The sequence below is a fragment of the Trachymyrmex cornetzi genome, unplaced genomic scaffold (assembly GCF_001594075.2).
Source record: "Trachymyrmex cornetzi isolate Tcor2-1 unplaced genomic scaffold, Tcor1.1 scaffold5, whole genome shotgun sequence".
Lineage (NCBI taxonomy): Eukaryota > Metazoa > Arthropoda > Insecta > Hymenoptera > Formicidae > Trachymyrmex > Trachymyrmex cornetzi.
Window position 1 is genome coordinate 770,309 of NW_017299806.1, and position 21,109 is coordinate 791,417.

Genomic DNA, 21,109 nt, shown 5'->3' on the forward strand with positions numbered 1-21,109 from the left:
CAGCTGTTTTTATATATTTATATTTTCTTTTTCGTTCTCTTGCTGCTGATAAACGTACATCCATTTTACTTAAATTGTTTAAATATTTACAATTTGGAGCACCGCTTATCATGTTTCAGCGTCCTACGTAATTATTTAACAGTCCAACAGAATTATTTTCAGATTTGTATCTAGTTAAATTCTTAAATTCTCCAGTAAAACCGTTCTTTCCATGTGGAAGAAAAGAAGGATAAAAGGCAAGAAATCTTTAATATTCTCAGTATGTCTAGTTTAGATTTCTTCAATTCAATATATTTGCATGAAAAAAACCGACTTTGTTGAAGTATCTAAAAATTTAGTCAAATACAGATCTAAAAATAATTCTCTTGGACGAAGAGGATAAGTATGTGGGACTCTCAAACTAGTTATTAGAATGTTAAAACTTTTTGGAGCGTTGCTTATCATACTTGAGCATCCTACGTAATTATTTTGACAGTCCAACAGAATTATTTTCAGGTTTGTATCTAGTTAAATTCTTAGATACTTCAGTAAAACCTTTCTTTCCATGTGGTAGAGATTCGAAGAAAAGAAAGGTGAAGGGCAAGGAATGTTACGTATGCATGTGAGACATTACGTATGTAATGTTAGCCACTTCACCACTTGGGAAGAGCAGCAAGGGCTCCGGGAAGGACAGTCCACTGGATCGAAGTCATCTCCACGTGCATCACGTTGTTGCGTCATCGTCGACGTCGTTCGTCACTGCGCACAGTCAGAAAATTCCGGATATTCTCCGGCGACCGACGGACGGCCTCGTGTAATTGCTGCCGCTATTAATGGAGTAACACGGAATCACATTACGAAATCACGACGTTTCACTTTATCATCGTGTAGGATGCACGCGCAACGTCGTAACGTGCACGCGTGTAGGCGTATCTAAGAAAGAGTGACAATAATGACAAAGTACCATACTTTCTTCTTGATACTTTTGAGATTTTCACATTATTGTTTTAGTTGATATTTTAACGTTACTGTTTTAGTTTATTTGACGGTACATTTTATTTTAGATTTTTGTTTGATATTGTGAAGTTATTGACATCTGTTGATATTACATATAATTGCAGTTACAAAGTGTTATAAATATGACATGCTGTCCCGCTTCTTGAAAGTTTGAATTATTCCGTCAAAAAATTTTTCCCTCGAACAAACTGTTAAAATTAAAATAAAATATTAAAAGTTTAATTTATTGTGATATTGATTTAGAATTTTATACGTTATTACAACATATGAGAGATATGATATATTCTGTCTCGATTCTTGAAAGTTTAAATTATAAACTAAGTTATTGGAAGCAATGATTATCTTAAATTCTTCTCTGTATTATTACATTAATTATATAATTAATCCTTTCAGTGCTGGACGTGTTAATATCGCCCGGCAAATAATATCGTAAGTGCTATGAGTGTGTTTACATGTCTGTTGAATTAGACGCGAAAGCTATGGACATGTTTACGTAAAAGTAAATGGTTCGGTAAAAGTTTATTTAGCGCCATAGGCAATAAAGAATTCCGCACATTCACAACTAATTCATCAAAAATATTCAACATTGAAAGGGTTAATTACATGATTATTTTTACTTCTATGCTTATTTCAAAAACCAACATAAGCATTTTATGAAAACTTTTTCTACACATTTTAAATATATCTATAGAAAATAATTCCATTTAAAGCGAGTGTCTTTTTATTTTATGTTCATACAAATTCTGAGTATTTGTCAAAGAGAACTATGTTAAGTAAAGAAGAGCTGTTCGAGTCATATTATATTAGCAACAACACCCAGTGCCGCTCGGCTTGCATTTACTTAATATTTTAATTTAAATTCATTAGATTCTAATATTTAATATAATTGTTCGAATTATAGAATTAAAATATGTAAAAAGAGAGAGAGAAAAAACTTTTCTCCTCTCTAAGATTCTTAAAAATTAACAATGAGAATATACAGTTTTAACTATTTTAATTCTCAATGAGAATTTAGGCAAATGAGAGTGCAGCGCAGAAATTAGAGCGTGATTAATCTTAAATGTAATTTTAGTATTTAATCTTTGAACTCCGCGCATGTATGAAGATTAAATATTAAAATTACATTATAAGATTAATCGCGCTCTAATTTCTGTACTCCACTCTCATTTGCCTAAATTCTCATTGAAAATTAAAATAGTTAAAATTGTAGGTATATGTTTCTCTTCGAGGCGATAATCACTAGCTGAAATATTGTCCCACGGATTACATGATTTCATTTGATTACATATGATTTCATCTGATTACAAATAATTTGTTTCTATACGTATGAAGTCATTTGGTAAAATATACGATTTTATTTAATATTATGCAATGAGATCTCGTGGTTGCATGTGTAATTATCGGATTATACAGAGATTTCATATGAATTTTATAATTAAATTTCGAGAACTGTCCCACGATTACATTAAATGATTACACTGAGAGAAAAATGTTTTGTATTTGTAACTATAATTATATATTACTATAATTATGATTATTACTGCTATAATAATAATAACAACAGTAACTATGTATATAGTTAACAACCTAAAATGACTATAATTATAGTTATTATAATCATAAAATAGTTGAAATCACCATAAAAATGATTCAAGCGACTATAATTTTATAGTTATATTTGTTGCTGGAACTATATACATAGTTACTATTATTATTATTGCAGTAATAATTATAATTATAGTAATATGTAATTATAGTTAGAAATATCAAACATTTTTCTCCCAGTGTACCTCCTTGTACCTCTTTGCAGCATCGATAGTTGCTTCGATATGAAATATCGGGATTATATAGTCTTACATATTTGCACAGCGCAATCCTATTCAGGGCACACGTGCTAGTATGTGCATTGGGTATGTTACAGCATGTTTCACGAGGATGCGTAGTACGCTGCAGCCGCAGGTGCACACAGGTGGTGCCTGCCGTGGCGCGGCGACGCGTGTGAAAGAGAGCGGTAGGTATAACATAGTTGCGACGTCGCCGGAAAGGGTGGCGGAGGGATGGAGGAGAAGACGGCCCTAGTCACATGCCGGAAAATGTCAACCACGTGCGGGTACACGAGGCGCTCTTGCTCGCTTATAATCCGCCCGGCGCGACGCGGCGTAAGTAAGCGCGCCGTCGTCGTAAGAGGCGCGTGATAAAAAGAATGCTTCCAGCTGTGCACGACCGCGGCCGTGCAATTCACGTGGCACTCTGCGAGAAACTGCAAGTCCACGCTCTATTCTCCTCTCTTTTCCCATCCCCCTTTTTGCGCCTCTGTCGCCGAACGTTTTGTTCATCCGGGTTCAGATTTCGGTGCTCGTGCAATTTCATTTGGGGACAGCGCGCGATTATCTTCTCGAAATTAAACTCTCTGCATTATTTATTTTCGCAACTTTTCTCTTCTTTTATTTTTGTCTAGAAATTTGTAACTTTCAGCTCCCCCAGCTGTGAAAATTTCGCAACAAGTCCGATCTTGCGTTGTTCTTTATGATGGAGGGTTATCCAGCCTCGTCTCGCGAGATATCGACGATATTGACAATTTCGCCCTTGAACTCTCGTACGAACGAACGCATTCAGTAAACATCCTGTCATTGTAAAATTGCGAGATTCTTGCAGAATATAATAATTTTTTGAGAAATACATTCTTTAGTCTAAAAAAGTAAAGTATAAAATCGATCGATTTTATCGACGTGTTTTTGATATTGTTTGTCTTACGATACAAGACATAATAATGTTTCTAATTTAGGAACACGATTTTTGTGGATACGAAAATAGGACTTATTTTTCAGGAACGGTCGTGTCTATCAAGACAGATTTTACCATACTTTGATTAATTTTTTTTACTTAATCGCATTAAATTTTCATTGAGTAATATATTATTCAGAGTTAAGTCAATGGATATAAGGGGAGAGATGACGCCAATTCTATACTATCTCTAAAAATAACTAACCGGTAGAATTTATCGCTGCTGTAAGCATTTATTGATACGTTAAAAATGTAAATAAGAGAAAAATTCTATATTTGACCCAAGCGGATCTTGACTTGACTGATTGTGTCAATCACTTACCTATTTTTATTTATTAGAAATGTAAATCTATAATTTATATATATATACACTTTAAAATGTAAAGACGTAGATTTAATCCATATCATACTTTTTATATCAACATAGATATCACATAGTGATAATTAACAAAGATGTAAACACCGCATGATGTTAAATCCACATTCATATTATCTAGAATGTATAATGAGAGAAAAGTTTTTGATATTTGTAACTATAATTATATAAATGGTATTATAATTATAATTATTATTGTTATAATGTTAGTAATAATAATTATATACATATAGTTCTATTAAAAGATATATATGTGTATAGCTTGCACCAAAAGTGACTATGATTATAATTTTTATTATCATAAAAATGTCCATCCAATTATCACAATTTAACTGTAATTATAGTAATTTTGTGACTAACCATGTTTTGTAATATAGCAATAAAGAACTTTTATTTTAATACGAAGCTGTGATAAGAATAATGTCTGACCGATTTTTATAAAAGGATAACGTTTGTCACATGGCTCTATCCTCTTGCCTTAATCAATTATTAAGCATCAAATGAGACTTGATTTCTGATGACTTATTAGTGAATTACCGCTGCTGGCGGCCTTCTGACTGTTTTAGCGAAATTACCGCGTATCTGTGTCACATATATGCGAAGAACGCTGCGACGGAGTACTCTTTAATCCGTTAAAAATTCACGTTATACAAGAGAGGGTTGGAATGCCGACAGCCCTCTCAGCAAACCATCGTGGCGTACGACGAACTAGGGAAATGGTGTCGTCTGCAAGTTTCATAAGCAACGACATTGCCGGACTTATCAATAATGCGCCGGAGCCTCGTGCTTTTCCCGTTCACTCTATTTACAGCGGAAAATCTATAACAGGGCAAGGGACGTGCACAGGGTTATTGACTGAAACATTCGTGTCGAGTGGTTGCGTAAGCAATATCGCGCAAAGCGGATGAGTTTAGCTTCTTGATAACGTCGTGACGCACATAAACAGTGCATCTTGGTGTTTTCTTTTCGAAAGTTTTCTCTTTAATTTACAAGTAATTTTCTTCTTTACGATCATGATATAAAGAAATTTAATTCCGTGATTAAAGTAAAATCTTGATCATAATTAACTAATGGGAGATAATAGTTACTAAAGAAGAAATTGTGTGTAGAATAGTTTATCTCTTTCTAATTGAAATTGAAGGAAATTATCTATTTATAAATTATAATTGTAATTATATAATATAGATAATTATAATATATTTATAAAAATATATAATTATATGTTTCTAACTAAAAATATATAATTACTTTTCATATTTATGAATGTATATAATTTGAATGTAAAAATGATGGAAGCATCGAGGTTACTTCTTGAACGACAACTTATATACTTACGTTTTTAGGTCAATAATATTGTAGGTGACTAATCATGTATTTTTTGTTCTTTTCTCAGTCTGGATGGTAGATCCTGCAAGGACGAGATATACAGAATGGGTATAGGAGCTGGATACTGCGAGGGCAACCTGAACTTCGCGACGGCCTCGGAGGATGACGAGGTCTACACCAAGAAGAAGGTCTCTAGGGTGAGTCATGAGCTCATTTGTACTCGATTGGCTTCATAATAAGCACTTTCGTGCCAATCGGCGAAATATTAAGCAATCTGGCCGCCTCGCATTTCGTTTCTTTTGTTTCAGTCATACGTCGAATATCCATCGATTATTTGTACCGTGTTTCATAATATTTGCTTAAATGAAAGCATACAAATACTTCAGTACTGAAGAAATTTTATGCAGAGATGCAACGTTTGTTCTAGGCAAACATTTTGCGCCAGTAAAGGATTAATTATAATCTCGTTATATTTGTTCTGCTTAACCTATTAAAAAGTATTTATTTTTTAATTACATTATTGCTTTTTCACTTTAAAAGTGACTCAATTAAAAAAAACGTAATTTTCAAATTATTATTATAAATGAGTTATTACTCTATCAATCATTAAAAGTGGACTAACTTAATTTTATAAAAAATTGTCAAAATCGTCATAACTAAAAATGGTGGTTTTAAAGGGTGTGAAAATGATAAAAATGACATTTGATCATGTTAAGAACATGTTCTTTTTGCTGATATTTTTTAATTAGGCAATAATTTTTTGTTAACTTGAAAAATAGGTTTTTCTCCTTTTTGAAAAAAGCAATTTTTTAAAATTGTGTCATCATTTTTAATAAGGGAACGTGTATATTATTTAGCGGTTATAAAGTCTGGAAAAATCAAATTTTGTTTTTGTTTTTGTTATAAAATGTTAACTTTTTATTTATTTATTATTATATTAGAGATTAGAGCGACACAAATGTTTTTCTTAAAGCATGGCTCTTATAACTAAAAAGTTTTTTTAGCAGATTTTCAATGTTAATAATTAGTAACAATATAAAGTTTTAGTATTATACATATAATAATACACATTAAAAATTTTAAATTTAACAATATATACGGAAATGTTCCCCTTTTTTTCTAATTTTTAAGAGAAAATCTTAAAATTAGTCTACTTCTCGACTCGTCACCTGGTTTCTAAATCGTTCTACATTTTGTCGCGTAATTTTGACGAAGTGTTTTAAAGTGCGTGTCCGTTCGTGTACCGTTAAGAAATATATTCTTTCACGTTTTCCCGGATATCCCGCAAGCATTATATCAGCTCATGACGCGTTCCTGAACGTAGTGGGGCGATATCAGGCAACCGTCTTTCGAAACTCATCGCCGTGCGAAGCGGCGCGCGCTTGACGACGCGACGGTTCCAGAAAGCGACGAGGAGAAGCGCGTGACTTGAATTATCTCATTCGCCACGTGCAGTTCACTGGAGAAAGAAAGAGCGAGAAAGATAGAGAAACCTGAAGCGGAATGGCTCACCTCGGCTTTTATAACACTGACGCCGAGAAGTGTGTTTTTTCAAACATTAGAATGCACTCGTAATTACGTTAAAACTAAAATGCTTGAAACGTGAAACACGTAACAACTAAATAGTTAGTGTATGTAAACGCGTATGCGCACTAATGAAAATTTAAACATTTTTTAATGTATTATTATTGTTATTTATTTAAGAACTAAGTGCAAATATGTGTTGTAATGATTACGTGCTCCAGAAAAAAAAAGTTGGAAACGTGTATTTGAAATTAACTTGGGGGGGGGGGGGATGGCCCGAAGTTGTTTTCTTCGTTTCTGACGAGGCAGCGAAATTTTTTTCGCGTATCATCGAGCAAGTTGTGCATGAACTTTGATTCACAGCCATGACCGAGAAACAAGTCGGGTATTCCCGTGAATGAATCGCCCGAATGATGGCGAAGGAATCTGTCTTGATATCGCAAGATGTACCATACATCTTGTTTCATGCGTGTGCACTCGAAGCTTTGATTTCCCCCTTTTTCATCATGTGAATCACGTAAAAAAGAAGAATTTACGGCCGTATCAATGCAAAGACGTCTTCGATTATCGTATTCACGAAGGCGTCGATAAACCATTGCAGACTAACGTTACTACCCATATAGGGTCGCCAGTAGTGACAACGAAACCAACGGTTGGCCAATGCAACGGCTGCCCACTAATGGCCAAGGTTCTGTCAGCCAATTCTGGACCATCACTGGCAAACGACTGGCTATTTAACTATATACACAAATCCGGCGTTATGACGACAACCAACGGTTAGCCAACGCAACGGCTGCCCACTAATGGCCAAGGTTCTGTCAGCCAATGCTGGGCCATCACTGGCAAACGACAGGCTGTCAAATGACGACCGAAGTACTGTCAGCCAGTACTGCGCCCGTAGTATTGCCAATATTGCATTAATGCCCGAAATGTGGTTACCAGTACTGGTGCAGTACTGGGCCGATCGCAATATCTACACTGGTACAATACCGGCTATATAACAACAGTTGGGTCAGTATCATTTGCCAATATTGGGCCCAAGTTATCATCCGACACTTAGCCAGTACTATGCCCGTAGGTTGCCAATACTACGCCAGTACCCAAACTGCGACAATCGGTACTGGTCCAATACTGGGCCGATTGTAAAACCCTATATGGGTAGATAGACGGTGCTTTACATAATTTACCGATGTAAAGCGGGTTAGGCACGCACGCTATTATAATTATAGCGACACGATTCATCTTTTATAATCCTGATGCGTGATAAATGAGAAAGAAAAAGGGGGGGAGGGAGGGAGGGAGGGAGGGAGAGAGAGAGAGAGAGAATTATGCAATTCGGGTATTATGTAAGGGCAGATAAAAGCGTAAAGATTTGCTGTTAGTCTCTTTCTTGGGATAACGCGATTATACATCAGCGGCGTTCATTTCGGCGATAATTCTCTCCTACGTCACAGTTATTCGTGCAGACACAAGTTTAGAAATCAATAATGCTTATAGTATAGCTAAAATAAATCACAAATGCTTTCGAAATTCTTAAAATAGATCTAAAGCTTTTGGAGGGAATAATTTATGAAATTGTTGGGCGGAATAATAAAATCTTCATCCATGTGAATTATTACATTGCTTTTTCCTAATTGTCGTGAATTATATATTGTTATAAAAAGAAAGAAAGGAAGATATATAGATAGATGAACAGATAGATAGATAGAGAGAGAGAGAGAGAGAGGGGGGGGAGCCAGACAAACAGACGTTCCTTTCTAATTTAAACCCGTATAATCATCGTAATATCTCGAGAAGATACCTCTAGAAGTCACGCTTCCGAGCTACTTCCTGACCAAGTCTCTTGATTTAGTAAGAGCTTGAAGATTACAACACGAAAGAAAGAGGAGAAATTTACTGAGACAGATTCCTAACTGAATAAACTCATGAAATATCGTACCAGTTGGAAGACACTATTGCGACGTGCAACATCCGCTTTATAATAAAAAAGCGCATAAGATATCCCAGATTTGTTGGAACAAAAGTATATGTATATTATTTCCTTTTAATAATGAAAATTAAATTATAATAAATTTGCTTATAACACGTATCACAAAACGTAATAGAATTAATTATCGACCATTGTTACTTGGAACCTTGGCACGAAATTGGTATTTACAATTAGCGCAAAGTGACCTATATAGGTATATTGGAAACACGTGTCAGAAACGTCACGTCAGTTAGTAGTCCTCAGCCTCGCTTATCGTTTATAGGTACTATAAAAAGCAGGGTTATAAATACGACGATGATAATACAAATACGGCGGATTGTGCAATAATTTAGGGATAATTACAATGCAAACTGAATATTATTAGAACTTAAGTAGATGCAAAATTATTTACTTTGAAAAAAGAAAGTTTAAAGGCACATTTTTTTTTAATGTTCTCAGCTAGTCTCGCTACTGTAAAAAGTATGAATTATGCATATGACATTGATCAGAAGACGTCTTCTGATCAACGTCACATGCATAATTACTTTCACTGTCATATTTACTCTTACAGTTACCCTTAGTAACCCTATCTTTTATTTTTTATTTTAGAGTTAAATAATATTGTAATAATATTATTTAAATCATACTTTAACTGTATTAGCATTATTTATATTTAGTACAATTATGTACTAAATTGAAAATTTAAACATTGATTTGTTTGATTAAAAAAGTGTATGAATTATTATAATATAAAATTAATTTAGTAGACAGTATTATACAATTTATTTATAAATAATTAACACAGAAGTAACAATTCAGTTGTAATTATTTTATTAATGTAATAAAGGAAACACAAATGTTCGTTTTGGCTTACATTCTTCTAAATTTAAACATAGTAAAATGCATTTTTGTTTAATTAAATTTACAAGATACGTTTTTACATTAGAAGAAAATTCGAGTATATCTGTTTAGTTTTCGCCGTTTTCCCATCTAGGATCTGTTCAGATTTTCCATTTAGAATCTAGTTTACAAAGCATTACACTTCTGATCAGAATCTTCATAGATTTCCCAATCAGAATCCATAATTTTTTTAGGAAATTCGACTGGATTCTAATCTTATCCCAAAAAATATTCTATGCGAGACACGGTGGTATCTCGGCGCTAAGATAATATAAATGCAGCGAATTTTTACAATTAGAAATAATTATTTATGTTGAATATATTATCAGCACTTAATCCTCCGTCAACAATGGAACTTTAAAAGCACAGTCGATTTTATGTGATTGTGTACTGATAAATTTAAATCTGTTAAATATGGGAAAATACAATCCAACTTGAGTAAAAACTTTTTGCTAAAGCTCACAAGTATGTAAGACTTTCTTCAGATTTTTATACAGTTCAGAGCAATATAAAAATCTGTACTGAAGTTCGATTGCAGACAAAGAGTGAAAACGTTGACAACGGAGGGTTTCAAGTACAAGATTAGATAAAAAAAGTGAAAAGACACGTTTTTTTCCAAAGTTTCGAATACGCGTCAATGACTATTTCCGAAGAATTTGGCGTACTCGACATTTCCAATGTCCAATTTCGCGCGGTCGCTGTGTCACAATTGTCGTTTTCGGGACGTGATGTGACTAACACACGTCGTCGCGACATTTCGTTGCATCATCGCTGATTCGACAACACGGAAAACCTTTCTCTACATCGCGATGACCTAAATATCCCGCGATTTCTCGTGTATTCCGATTTTGGAGCCGTCTTCCGGTCATCATCGTGAAAAAACTGACAAACAGGATTACGAATTAACAAATAAGATATCAAAATGAAAAAGTAATTTTTTCTCCTTTGATATGAATTTAATTCTGTAGAATATTCCCTATTTTTATTGTTCGAATTTGTAAAGAAAAACTAAGCATCCGCTATCGCGATATAATTTTCATAACTGTAAAGAAAATTAAATGTCAGAAGAAAATAAGAATGATAAAAATATCAAAGATAAACACAGTTTAATAATCGGTACAGAAATGTTTTAAATTAAAGTACAGGTTTTTAAATATTAAAGACTTGGAATATACTTATAATTTCTTGTGTTTTTTAAATATTTTTTTTCTATATTAATAATAAGTTCTCTGGATAAAACTTGTATATTTTATTTTAAGCGCGATCAACAGAATATATTGCTTCAATTATTTATTATTATAGATCTTCATCTTCATTATTATCTTCATAGCAATTAATTGATTTTTAAAGCTTAATCTATGATTATTGAGATGAATAATTCGAAAGTTGTACCTGTGGTTACGTTCTTTATGTAAAACTACGTATCTTATTCTGACGTAACACAGAATATTTTAAGTTCAGCGAAAAGAGGACGCTTTCGCGCGTATCCTGGTAAGACTGAGATGACTTTCCGCTTCCGTTGATTCTGATTCGTTTGAAACACCCGAAGCGTCCTCCGGCTTCGCTTATTTCCATAAAATATCCAAGCCGGCATCACGTGGCGAGGACGCTCTTGGAAACGAATGACGTGACCAGAAAACTACTCGTGGAAAAGTGATCGGGCCGCTACAACGATCGCACGCGACCCAAATAATACTTGCAGCGACGTCACGTGCAAGGAATAGCCTGGGTGCATCAGCTTTAATGAGCAACGGGGTGTGTGCCTCGATTTCCGAGATCCTATTTTCAGAAACCGTGGAAAATTGTAAACGGGACACGAGATGAAGATTTAGCGAGAAATATAATGGATATGATGAACTATGCAAGTGTCCTCCTGATGTTTTGATCTTCGTGAATTTTCAAACATATCATACAATATTTCTTCATAATGTTATCTATCATTTTTGATAATTTAAAATTTTTTAATACATTATTGAATTTGTCTTTAAATAACTTTTAATTTTTTGTCATAAAAATAGTCTATGATTCTTAAAAACGACAGCAAAAAGGATAATTTGAAAATGATAACGTTTTGGAAAAATTTAAATCAATACTTAATCTCGAAAGCAAACATTTTCCTATCGTATTTTTCTACTTCTTTTTCCATCTGTCTTCCTGATATATTTCGAGATGTTCGACCTTAGAACTTGAAAATATACGCTTGTACAAACAAGCGATAAATATGTCGATTGTAATCGCGAATCTCTTTTCTTACAGCAATCAGTGTCGCAGCGAACGTTGGAAATGAGAAGTCGTTGATCCAAATGGCAAACGTATCAAAATTAGAATACGTGTACACGTTTGTCGTAACAGTTAGGTCTTCCAAGTTAAATTTGTCGCGGGCCGTATTTAATCCTGGGCTATATCGAGAGATCCGTTGGTTGGCAAGACACTCTCGTGTGAACGATATATCAATGTATTTACATCTGCGGGGAGCCAATTAAACGCGAAATTGCTGTTTCTTCTTTTATTAACTTCAAAATAACACACACGTCGTGTGTGTCGTCAAGTTGGCGACATATTTTTGTACGTTTTGCCTCGCTCGATTTCTAATCTCGTGTAATTACACGCGATAAGTAATCATAGCATCGTATCGTATTAGATAACATCCAAACGTCGCATAACCCAGACAACATGCATGTCTACTATAAGCTTTCTATAATAAGCCATTATTTAAGTCTTAAGTCTGAAGCCATAAGAAATTGATCAATCACAGTTAAATGCGAGAAGAATAATCGATTAGGGTAAGTCGGGTGAAGATGCCATAATTAACTTTGGATCGCGATATATTTTTAACCGTTATTGATACATAAAAGAATATAGAACCAGTGAAAAGTTTGATTAGTTTTATTTATTATGGTTTAGTTACATATATGTATCTCATAAGACTTTTACGTCGCAGTAAAAAAATAAAAACCTTATGAAGTGGTATCTTATCCAACCTATTGGGTAAGATGCCACAAGATCTGGGGTAAGATGCCCTAACGTCGCAACTAAATAAAACACAATATATGATCTGTAAGAGAGAGAGAATAAAAATTTTTATCAACAGCTATTCTCTTCTCAACAATAGAGACTAGTTATTCCAAAAATAAAGAATTATTTTTTTCTTAAAATTAACAATCTTTGAAAATAAACGCGAACAGTGAGTGTTATATCGTCGCTGGCTTATAAATAAACAAACCGAGCGTGCCACTAATGCTATCTAAGGATAAACATGGAAAGTATTAACAAATGACATCTTACCCACGACTAGAAAAAATATTATTAGAAATTTTTATATCAAAAACATGTGCTATTAAAAATCATATAAGAGGTTAAAAAATTCTCTTGATACTAAACTTCAATGTAATCCACTACGTATTTGTGAAATAAAGTCTACAAAAGATTAATATGAATTCTTAATTTCGTGTAAAATGTTAACAGAACAGAGTTTTTCAATTTACCTCGATAAATTCACAATCGATAAAAATAAACACGAACAGCGAGTGTCATATCGTTGCTGGCTTACAAATGAACAAACCGAGCGCGTTACTAATGCTATTTAAGGATAAACATGGTAACAATTAACAAACGGCATCTTACCCGACATGGCATCTTCCCTCGACTTACCCTATCATTTTTTATGATTTAAAATTTAAAGATTAGGTAATGGCTTATTGTAGAAAGTCCATAAAAGACATCATAAAGATGTTTTTTACGCGATATATATATATATTTAAAAAATATCTATACGAGACATCATAAAGGGATCTTCTAAACAATGCGTGTTGTTTAGAAAAGTATACATTAAAGCTCAATTGCACCAACGTTACTTTGACTTTAAGTAAAACTTCTCTGTCTCTCTCTCTCTCTCTCTCTCTCTCTCTCTCTCTCTCTGTCGACTTGAGAGAGAGAGAGAGAGAGATTTTTAAGTCTCACTTAAAATAACGTTGGTGCAATCGGTCCCTGTTCTGTTACTTTTAACAATAGTGTTGATATCATTATATTATCGTTGCATAGTTTTTTGCCATGCATAAAACCTGACACTATTGTTAAGAATTAAAGAATAGGAGCTTAAGAGAAAGGTTTTTGACATTTGCAATGATTATTGCATTATAAAATAATTATGGTTTTATAGTTTTATAGTTATTAGAGAGAAAAGTTTCCGGCATATTTGTGACTATAATTGCACGCTAAAATAATTATAGTTAGGAACTACATTTTTATAGTTATTACTATTATAATGTTATTACTAAATAATAAAATTATATTTATAGTCCTGTATAATCCAGAAAAGAAGTTTATAAACACTAATATTATATCAGTAATAATTATAGAAATGGAGCTCCTAACTATAATTATTTCACCGTGCAATTATAGTCACAAATACCAAAAACTTTTCTCTCAATCTAAAGTAGCTCGGCGCAAGAGAGAACAAAAATATCCGCATATTAGTATGTAGAAGCTACCTAGTGAAAACCTAGTGAACGTATCTCTCTTCTTTCTGGCGGCGAACGGAAAAATACTTCGCAGAGTGATAAGCAAACAGGTGTGACGTGGCTGATCGCTTCGCAATTGCGGGTTGGAAGTGTTGGAACTGCACTTTTAAAGCATTTAGATTCGTCGACGATTGTTGATCCCGTCGTGACGTATCAATTTTTTCTTGTCCCGCATCGTCGGAAGCGGTTTCTGATTTTCTCTAATTACCCGTAAAATAATTAACTCCTCAAAAGGCCGAGTTTCACGTGCCATTGAGCATCGAACGAGCGGAATTACCGCGTGACTCAACGCGTGCTGCGATACGCATTTATCGCGCTCCGTTTTTTTCCTATCTCCGTGTCTCTCTTTCTCCATACTTGTACACGTGTTACGAGCTGTTTGACTTTCGCCCGCGGGGACTCACGTCTGTTCAATCAGCTGTTTTTATGCCACAGAATTAATGCAACTATCACCGTTTATGTCAGTCGCTGAAAGTCAGATATAATAAGATTAGATGACACTGTCGATTTTTCTGTACCCTGGGAAATTATCGTTGTGCAAATAAAAGTACGTTCACTCAGAGAAAAATATAGTTTTGACAACTACTAAATTAACAACTTTAATAATTCAAGTACTTGCAACTAGTTTTACAAAGTAATAAGAATTAAAGTAACACTGAATACTACTAATCACACATACTCGACACTTCGAACACATGGAAGGAGATTAAATAGGCTTACTTTAATTATATAATGTGATTTGCTCTGAATATTAACATATTATCCAAAGTTTCAAGATGAGATTTGCCGATCGATTGGATAACACTAGAGCTCTGGCAACTTGCGAGTGACTCTATATCGAATGTTCGCGAAATCTAATATAGTTATAAGATGATTGCTGATGAATATTCCAAAGAGAATCGAAACGTTCAAGAATTCGAATAAAGATGATTCCAACACATCATATGGATTGACAAATTTAGGGGTCGATTCTGTAACTCTTAACGACAGTCGTTGATGTCGTTGCGCAGATATTATGTAGAGTAAAAAAGCTGCGCAACGACATCAACGACTGTTAAGAGTCATAGAATCGGCCCCTTACTTTGTTGAAAATTTATTGCGCACCTCCGCTCGCTTTCGATTCTTATTAGCCCAATTGTAGGTTATATTTGTGAATTGAATACTATATTTTTATAGTACAATACTATATTTTTATACATAGTATTCGGTACCACTTTAGTTCTTATTGCTTTCTAAAACTAGTTACAAGTATTTAAATTTTAGAGTTGTACTTTATAGTTGCCACAACTATTTTTTTTCTCTCAGTGTTACATCTTAACGTAGGATTTTAACTAAAAGTAATTCGAATTATTGAAATAAATGTGTAAAGTATATTTCTCCACTCGAGAAATATGTGAGAATCAATTCATGTGATTCGTGTATCGGATGATCAGACTCCGCTTAATTCTACTTTTACATCACTAGTAACTCCATCTGATTGCTGATCCATTGAACTCTGCATGAATTAGATGCGTTAATTATACAGATTTCACTTATTTATGTAGATGAATCAAATGTGATGAGAGATCTGCAAACGCGAACATGTTTTTGACGAACAACTCATTAATTTATTGGACAAAATTCGAACGAATATTCGTCATGATTAAACGCGGCTTTAGATAAACGGAATTATCGCTCCGTATTTCATTGGTTCAAGGAAATTGACTTCGATCAAATTCCGATTAATTTGGAAAATAAATGAATAAAATTAATTAAAAAGGAAACAATTGCATGGCTCGTCTAGATAACCTGTAAAAATTCTATTCAAAGATCAATACGTGCCTAAAGCACGGATCAATCGGCGATTAATTCAACCGCGTAATTGCTTTCGAGTTATATGTATAATTTATCGTCTTTGATCACTTACGTTAACAAAATGGGTTTTTCTCGATGAGGTAGTTGCTGACTAACGATTAATTAAGCAAGAAGTTAGATTAAAATCAATCTGTGTGTGGAGCGGAGTCCTGAATTTTTCGAATTTTTTTAATTAATTGAAGGAAAGAACATTATATTCAATATTTTTTTTAATTTTGCAGAAAATAGAAAAACATGTAACTAATGCAAAGTTTTTCTATTAAAACATCACTTTTCATAAAAATAATGGTTGCAACGTTTTTCTAGAAAGCTCTTTAATTGTGCTTCGTGCTATTTTGTGCTATAAGTTTCAGCACAATGATTTAAAGCACATTTCCGGAAATAAAGAATCTTTTCTCAGTTCTTTAAAGTCATTTTTATGAGTGTTTATTTGATCGCGTTTTTTTGTGTGTGCATTAAATCTATAATGTCAAATTTAACTATCGTTGCAGTATAAACGATATATTTAGTAGGAGCACTAGCGACTTAAATTATTTAACCGATTGTCGAAATGACAAGACACATATTGTTCTTGCAGTTATTATTTTAAAATTTGACGATAGTTTTTAACATATTAACGAGCTACAAAATGTTGCATAAGAGTGATTCATTGTTTGGTGTAGAAGCGTCGGTGTTGTGAGGTGAGGTGATTATTAATTTTCAAATTATATATACGATAATTTAATTATTTATATAATTTTAGCTTGAGTTCTCATTGCCATTCAGCTTTCTAACTTTGTGAGTATGTGACTTACCTCACAACAGTTAACGGTTCAATTTTGAGAGAAAAAACGTTGGAGATATTATTTCGTTATGCAATACTCCAATCGTTGCGCTAGGGGGAAAGATTGCTGATGAAGACTCAAACCATAAGTGGAAACGTTCAAAGTCAAGGCTTATATTTTTAGTATTAAGAAGAATTGCGCTAATTGATAACCAATGTTGATTCCTATTGCCTGTACTATATGTTTTACGTTTTTTCTAAATTGTTTTAATTTAAGGAGTCTATCTAAAAACTTATTAGTTTTTTGTTAATTTGTAATTTCTCAAAATTAAATTAAATTTGATATTATAGATTTAACAGAGTGGGGGTGGCTTTAATAGCCCTGTGATTTAAGGGTCACGTTGATTTTATGTCACGTGTGAAGCTCGTTAGAGCCGGATGACGATGTGGCATATCGTCAGGCTTTTGACGCAGCGTTAGAGTCTCGCTGCGATTATTCCCAGATTTCCACGAATTGAATAGTCCGTGGCTGAATATCACGCAATGGACTTCGCGCGATGGCCATTAATGGCGTCGATAACGGAGCTCTCTCGATAGTTGATCAGGGGTTACAATCGTACTATGAACCGACGCGATAGTAGCGTTAAATATGTACGCGTAAACAAGTGCTATATAGCGTGCGTTGCATGTCCATGTCGAGTCAGTGTGTACGCCGAAAAAAAAAGACCCGTGTGAAGTCGGCCGTCAACTTTTGAAAAAATTAACTTTTTATAGCTCATTCGATTGCTCATAATTTGCACATGTATACACATTTCGAATTTTTATTTACATACACTGAGAAAAAATTCCTGTTGATTCAATTAAAGTTTATATTACGGGCTGTCACTAACATAAGTAATTAATTCATCCAATAAAACAGAATTCGTAAATAAGGCCATAGCAGTCAACCTCTAGTTGTTATGAGCCTTATTTACGAATTCTGTCTTATCGTTTGATTTAAGGAGTCTACAACTTATTTATTTATAATAGTTATTATTTTATTATTATTATTGTTAATTTAATTCATGTATATTTTTATTGAGATAAAGGCCTTGATTATTGAAATAATAATTTATGCCTTTTTATGTCAATAAAAATATACATGAATTAATCACTTATGTTAGTGACAGCCCGTAATACACTGTAATTGACTTTAATTGAATCAACAGCATTTTTTTCTCAGTGTACTTCTGATGAAAAGTCATTGAAAAAACAATTTTTGAGGACTAATTTTACACTACTCCTGAATCACAAACAAATTAAATTTGACTAGTCTCAATCGATAATAGATTTTCGTTTGCACATTTCGCAAAGTCGATTTTTCGTTTGCACACTTTTAGTTACAAAGTTATTAACAATTAAAGTTTCGAGGACAGTTGACTCAAGTAGATAAATTCAAATAGTAGTTATTATACTCAAAATGATATGAATCGATAGGTTTTCATTTGTATACTGAAACAAGTCGAATTTTCGTTTGCACACGTTCAGTTAAAAAGTTATTGACAGATAAAAGCTGATGGTCCAACTTTACGTTGTAAAAAGTTCATTATTGTCTCGAATTCAAAAGAAATAAGTTTGAAATAGTTGCGAGCCAATTACTGTCGGACGTGCAACGAAATTACAAACTAAAATAATAATTTCACAAATTTTAAATAGATCGTCGATTCGATAAGAATGTTATTAGCACCTTAAAATACCGTGAAGAATTTATTGCGAAAAATATGTTTTTTTGAATTTAATTGTAGTTAATTACGCAACTTCAATCGTCTTAATTGTACATAACGAGCGAAGAATCATTATCATTTTTGTATTTTTTGTTGATATTTAAATTACATTTTTTGTGAAGAAAGAAATCGAAGGGATTTACTGCAACAACGGGCCAACATTTTGTAAAACAGGGAAAACAAATTCTAAATTTAAAGTGATGAGAAAATACGTCTATTCTTCGTTTTTGCAAAATGTAGGTCAACCCATTGTTACAGTAAACCCTTCAATTATCTTCATTCAGATTCCGTAATGAATTTGTACCAAGATTAAATATCTTATATTTTTTTTTTAGTCACTCTGTATATCAAAAATCTAAATTACATTGAAATAGATTCAGCTGTACTTTTTTAATCAGTTATATTCGAACAACTTGACTGACTAATTATAGAGGGTTTTAGTTTAATTATTATCAATTGAATTAATTAATAATATTACTAATCGCGGAGTATTGCCAGTTCGGAGTTTTGCCAGCGAAAATGTTTTCTTGAAACGGTGGAATGCGACGGTAAGCCTATTCGTCGTCTCTTACCTTGTTTAAAACTTCGTGAAAACATCACGTGAACGGCCCCAATAATAGCCAACTCTCGTATCTATATAACACTTGTCAAATGTCGCATAAAACGATTTGCACACTGAACACGACCCACAAGTCGCGTTTAAGTGACACAAACATTTTCATTGCAAATTAGAATACGACTGATATGTGGCTTATCGGTTTTCCTTCTGTACATTTTTTAACGAAAATTTATGAAAAATTTGTAAGAAGTGTACATAGGAATTTCTCTTTGCTTTTATAGAAAGTATACTAAATAGTATTTCCTCCTTTTCCTTCCTTGATAAGCCAAATATATAAGAATATTATTATCATAATGATTATTATTAAAATTAAAATTTATAACAAATTATAAGAATGCGTAGAAAATGTATGGAGAAATGCGTCTTTGCTTTTATAGGAAGTATAATGGAGGTTTCCTCCTATCTCTTCTTATCCTGATAAGCCAAATACGTAGGAATGTTATCTTTCATTTTATCAATATTATTATTAAATATTATTATATATACATAAATATATGTTATATATAACAATATATAACAATATATATAACAATAAAACACACACACTGGAAGGTGTCGGTATTGTTATATATATAACAATATCAAGAGTGTACAGGGCACTTAAGAGTCATATATAAAGAAAAAATTATTTAAAACATAAAAACTCAAACCAGAAGTATATTTAATATAATATTCCATAAATAATTAAAAGTTCTATATATATATTTCATTACATGTTTCGTTCTCACGATTGAGCTATCTTCAGATGTGATAGTTGTATATGAACAGGCTTCATCACAAATTAACACACTGACGCTGAAGGATTTAATAATTGACGTGCTTCTTCTCGACATGCGAAATTTAAATATATATTCAGATAGAACATCGGGCAATTCTAAACAACCGGTCGTCCAGCCGTTTTGCGAGTAATTTCCATCTCTCTATAAAATCATCTCTCTGATCTCCATTAACATGTTCATAATTTTATTTATTTCTTCAACTGCGTTTAACTCATATAACATCATCTGTTCGTATACGACTATCACATCTGAAGATGGCTCAATCGTGAGACCGAAACATGTAATGAAATATACAAATATACAGAATTTTTAATTATTTATAGAATATTATATTAAATATACTTCTGGTTTGAGTTTTTATGTTTTAAATAATTTTCTCTTTATATTTGACTCTTAAGTGCCCTGTACACTCTTGATATTGTTGTTTGAATTAAGAGTCCTTTGTTCTTATAACAATTTATATATATATATATATAGCATTTATCTACACGGGGTGCCCGGCGATGTAATCATCTCGAACACATTAAGTTTGCTTGAGATAATTGAGCCATCCTTGGAGAGGAACCCAAGCCTATCGGCTTTTTCGAGGAAACTCGTACGAAAATTCTCTTCGCTCGTGTATATTTATATTCATGCAAAGAGCGATTCGGCTCGGACACGCGACGCCGCGACAAAAATAGTGTGTTTCCGAGTGCGTCACCGTTTGGTGAAAACAGGACGTGTTTATCCGTCGACGCGTGTGCTGGATCATCCGCGATTAGCGTAGTCGTTCCTTTCTCGCTAATGTCTTCTACGCGATCTCGCGTGAGCGTTGTTACTCAGCCGGAGAGCGACGTCAGCCGAACGTGCTGAGGAGGCTTCAATCCAATGCGATGAGCCATCGTTCTGTTCTATTCTCTCCTTCTATCGTTCAATTACACCGTGTGAGAGAAGATT

General features: G+C 33.4%; 1 protein-coding gene across 1 annotated transcript in view; it reads left to right on the forward strand.

The window, feature by feature from the left end:
• Positions 1-21,109, forward strand: part of cwo (transcription factor cwo) — a 62,912-nt gene that overhangs the window by 25,159 nt on the left and 16,644 nt on the right. Inside the window, exon 2 of the mRNA XM_018514359.1 lies at positions 5,550-5,679. Within this exon, the coding sequence (XP_018369861.1) occupies positions 5,550-5,679 (130 nt within the window). The remainder of the gene's footprint in view (positions 1-5,549; positions 5,680-21,109) is intronic.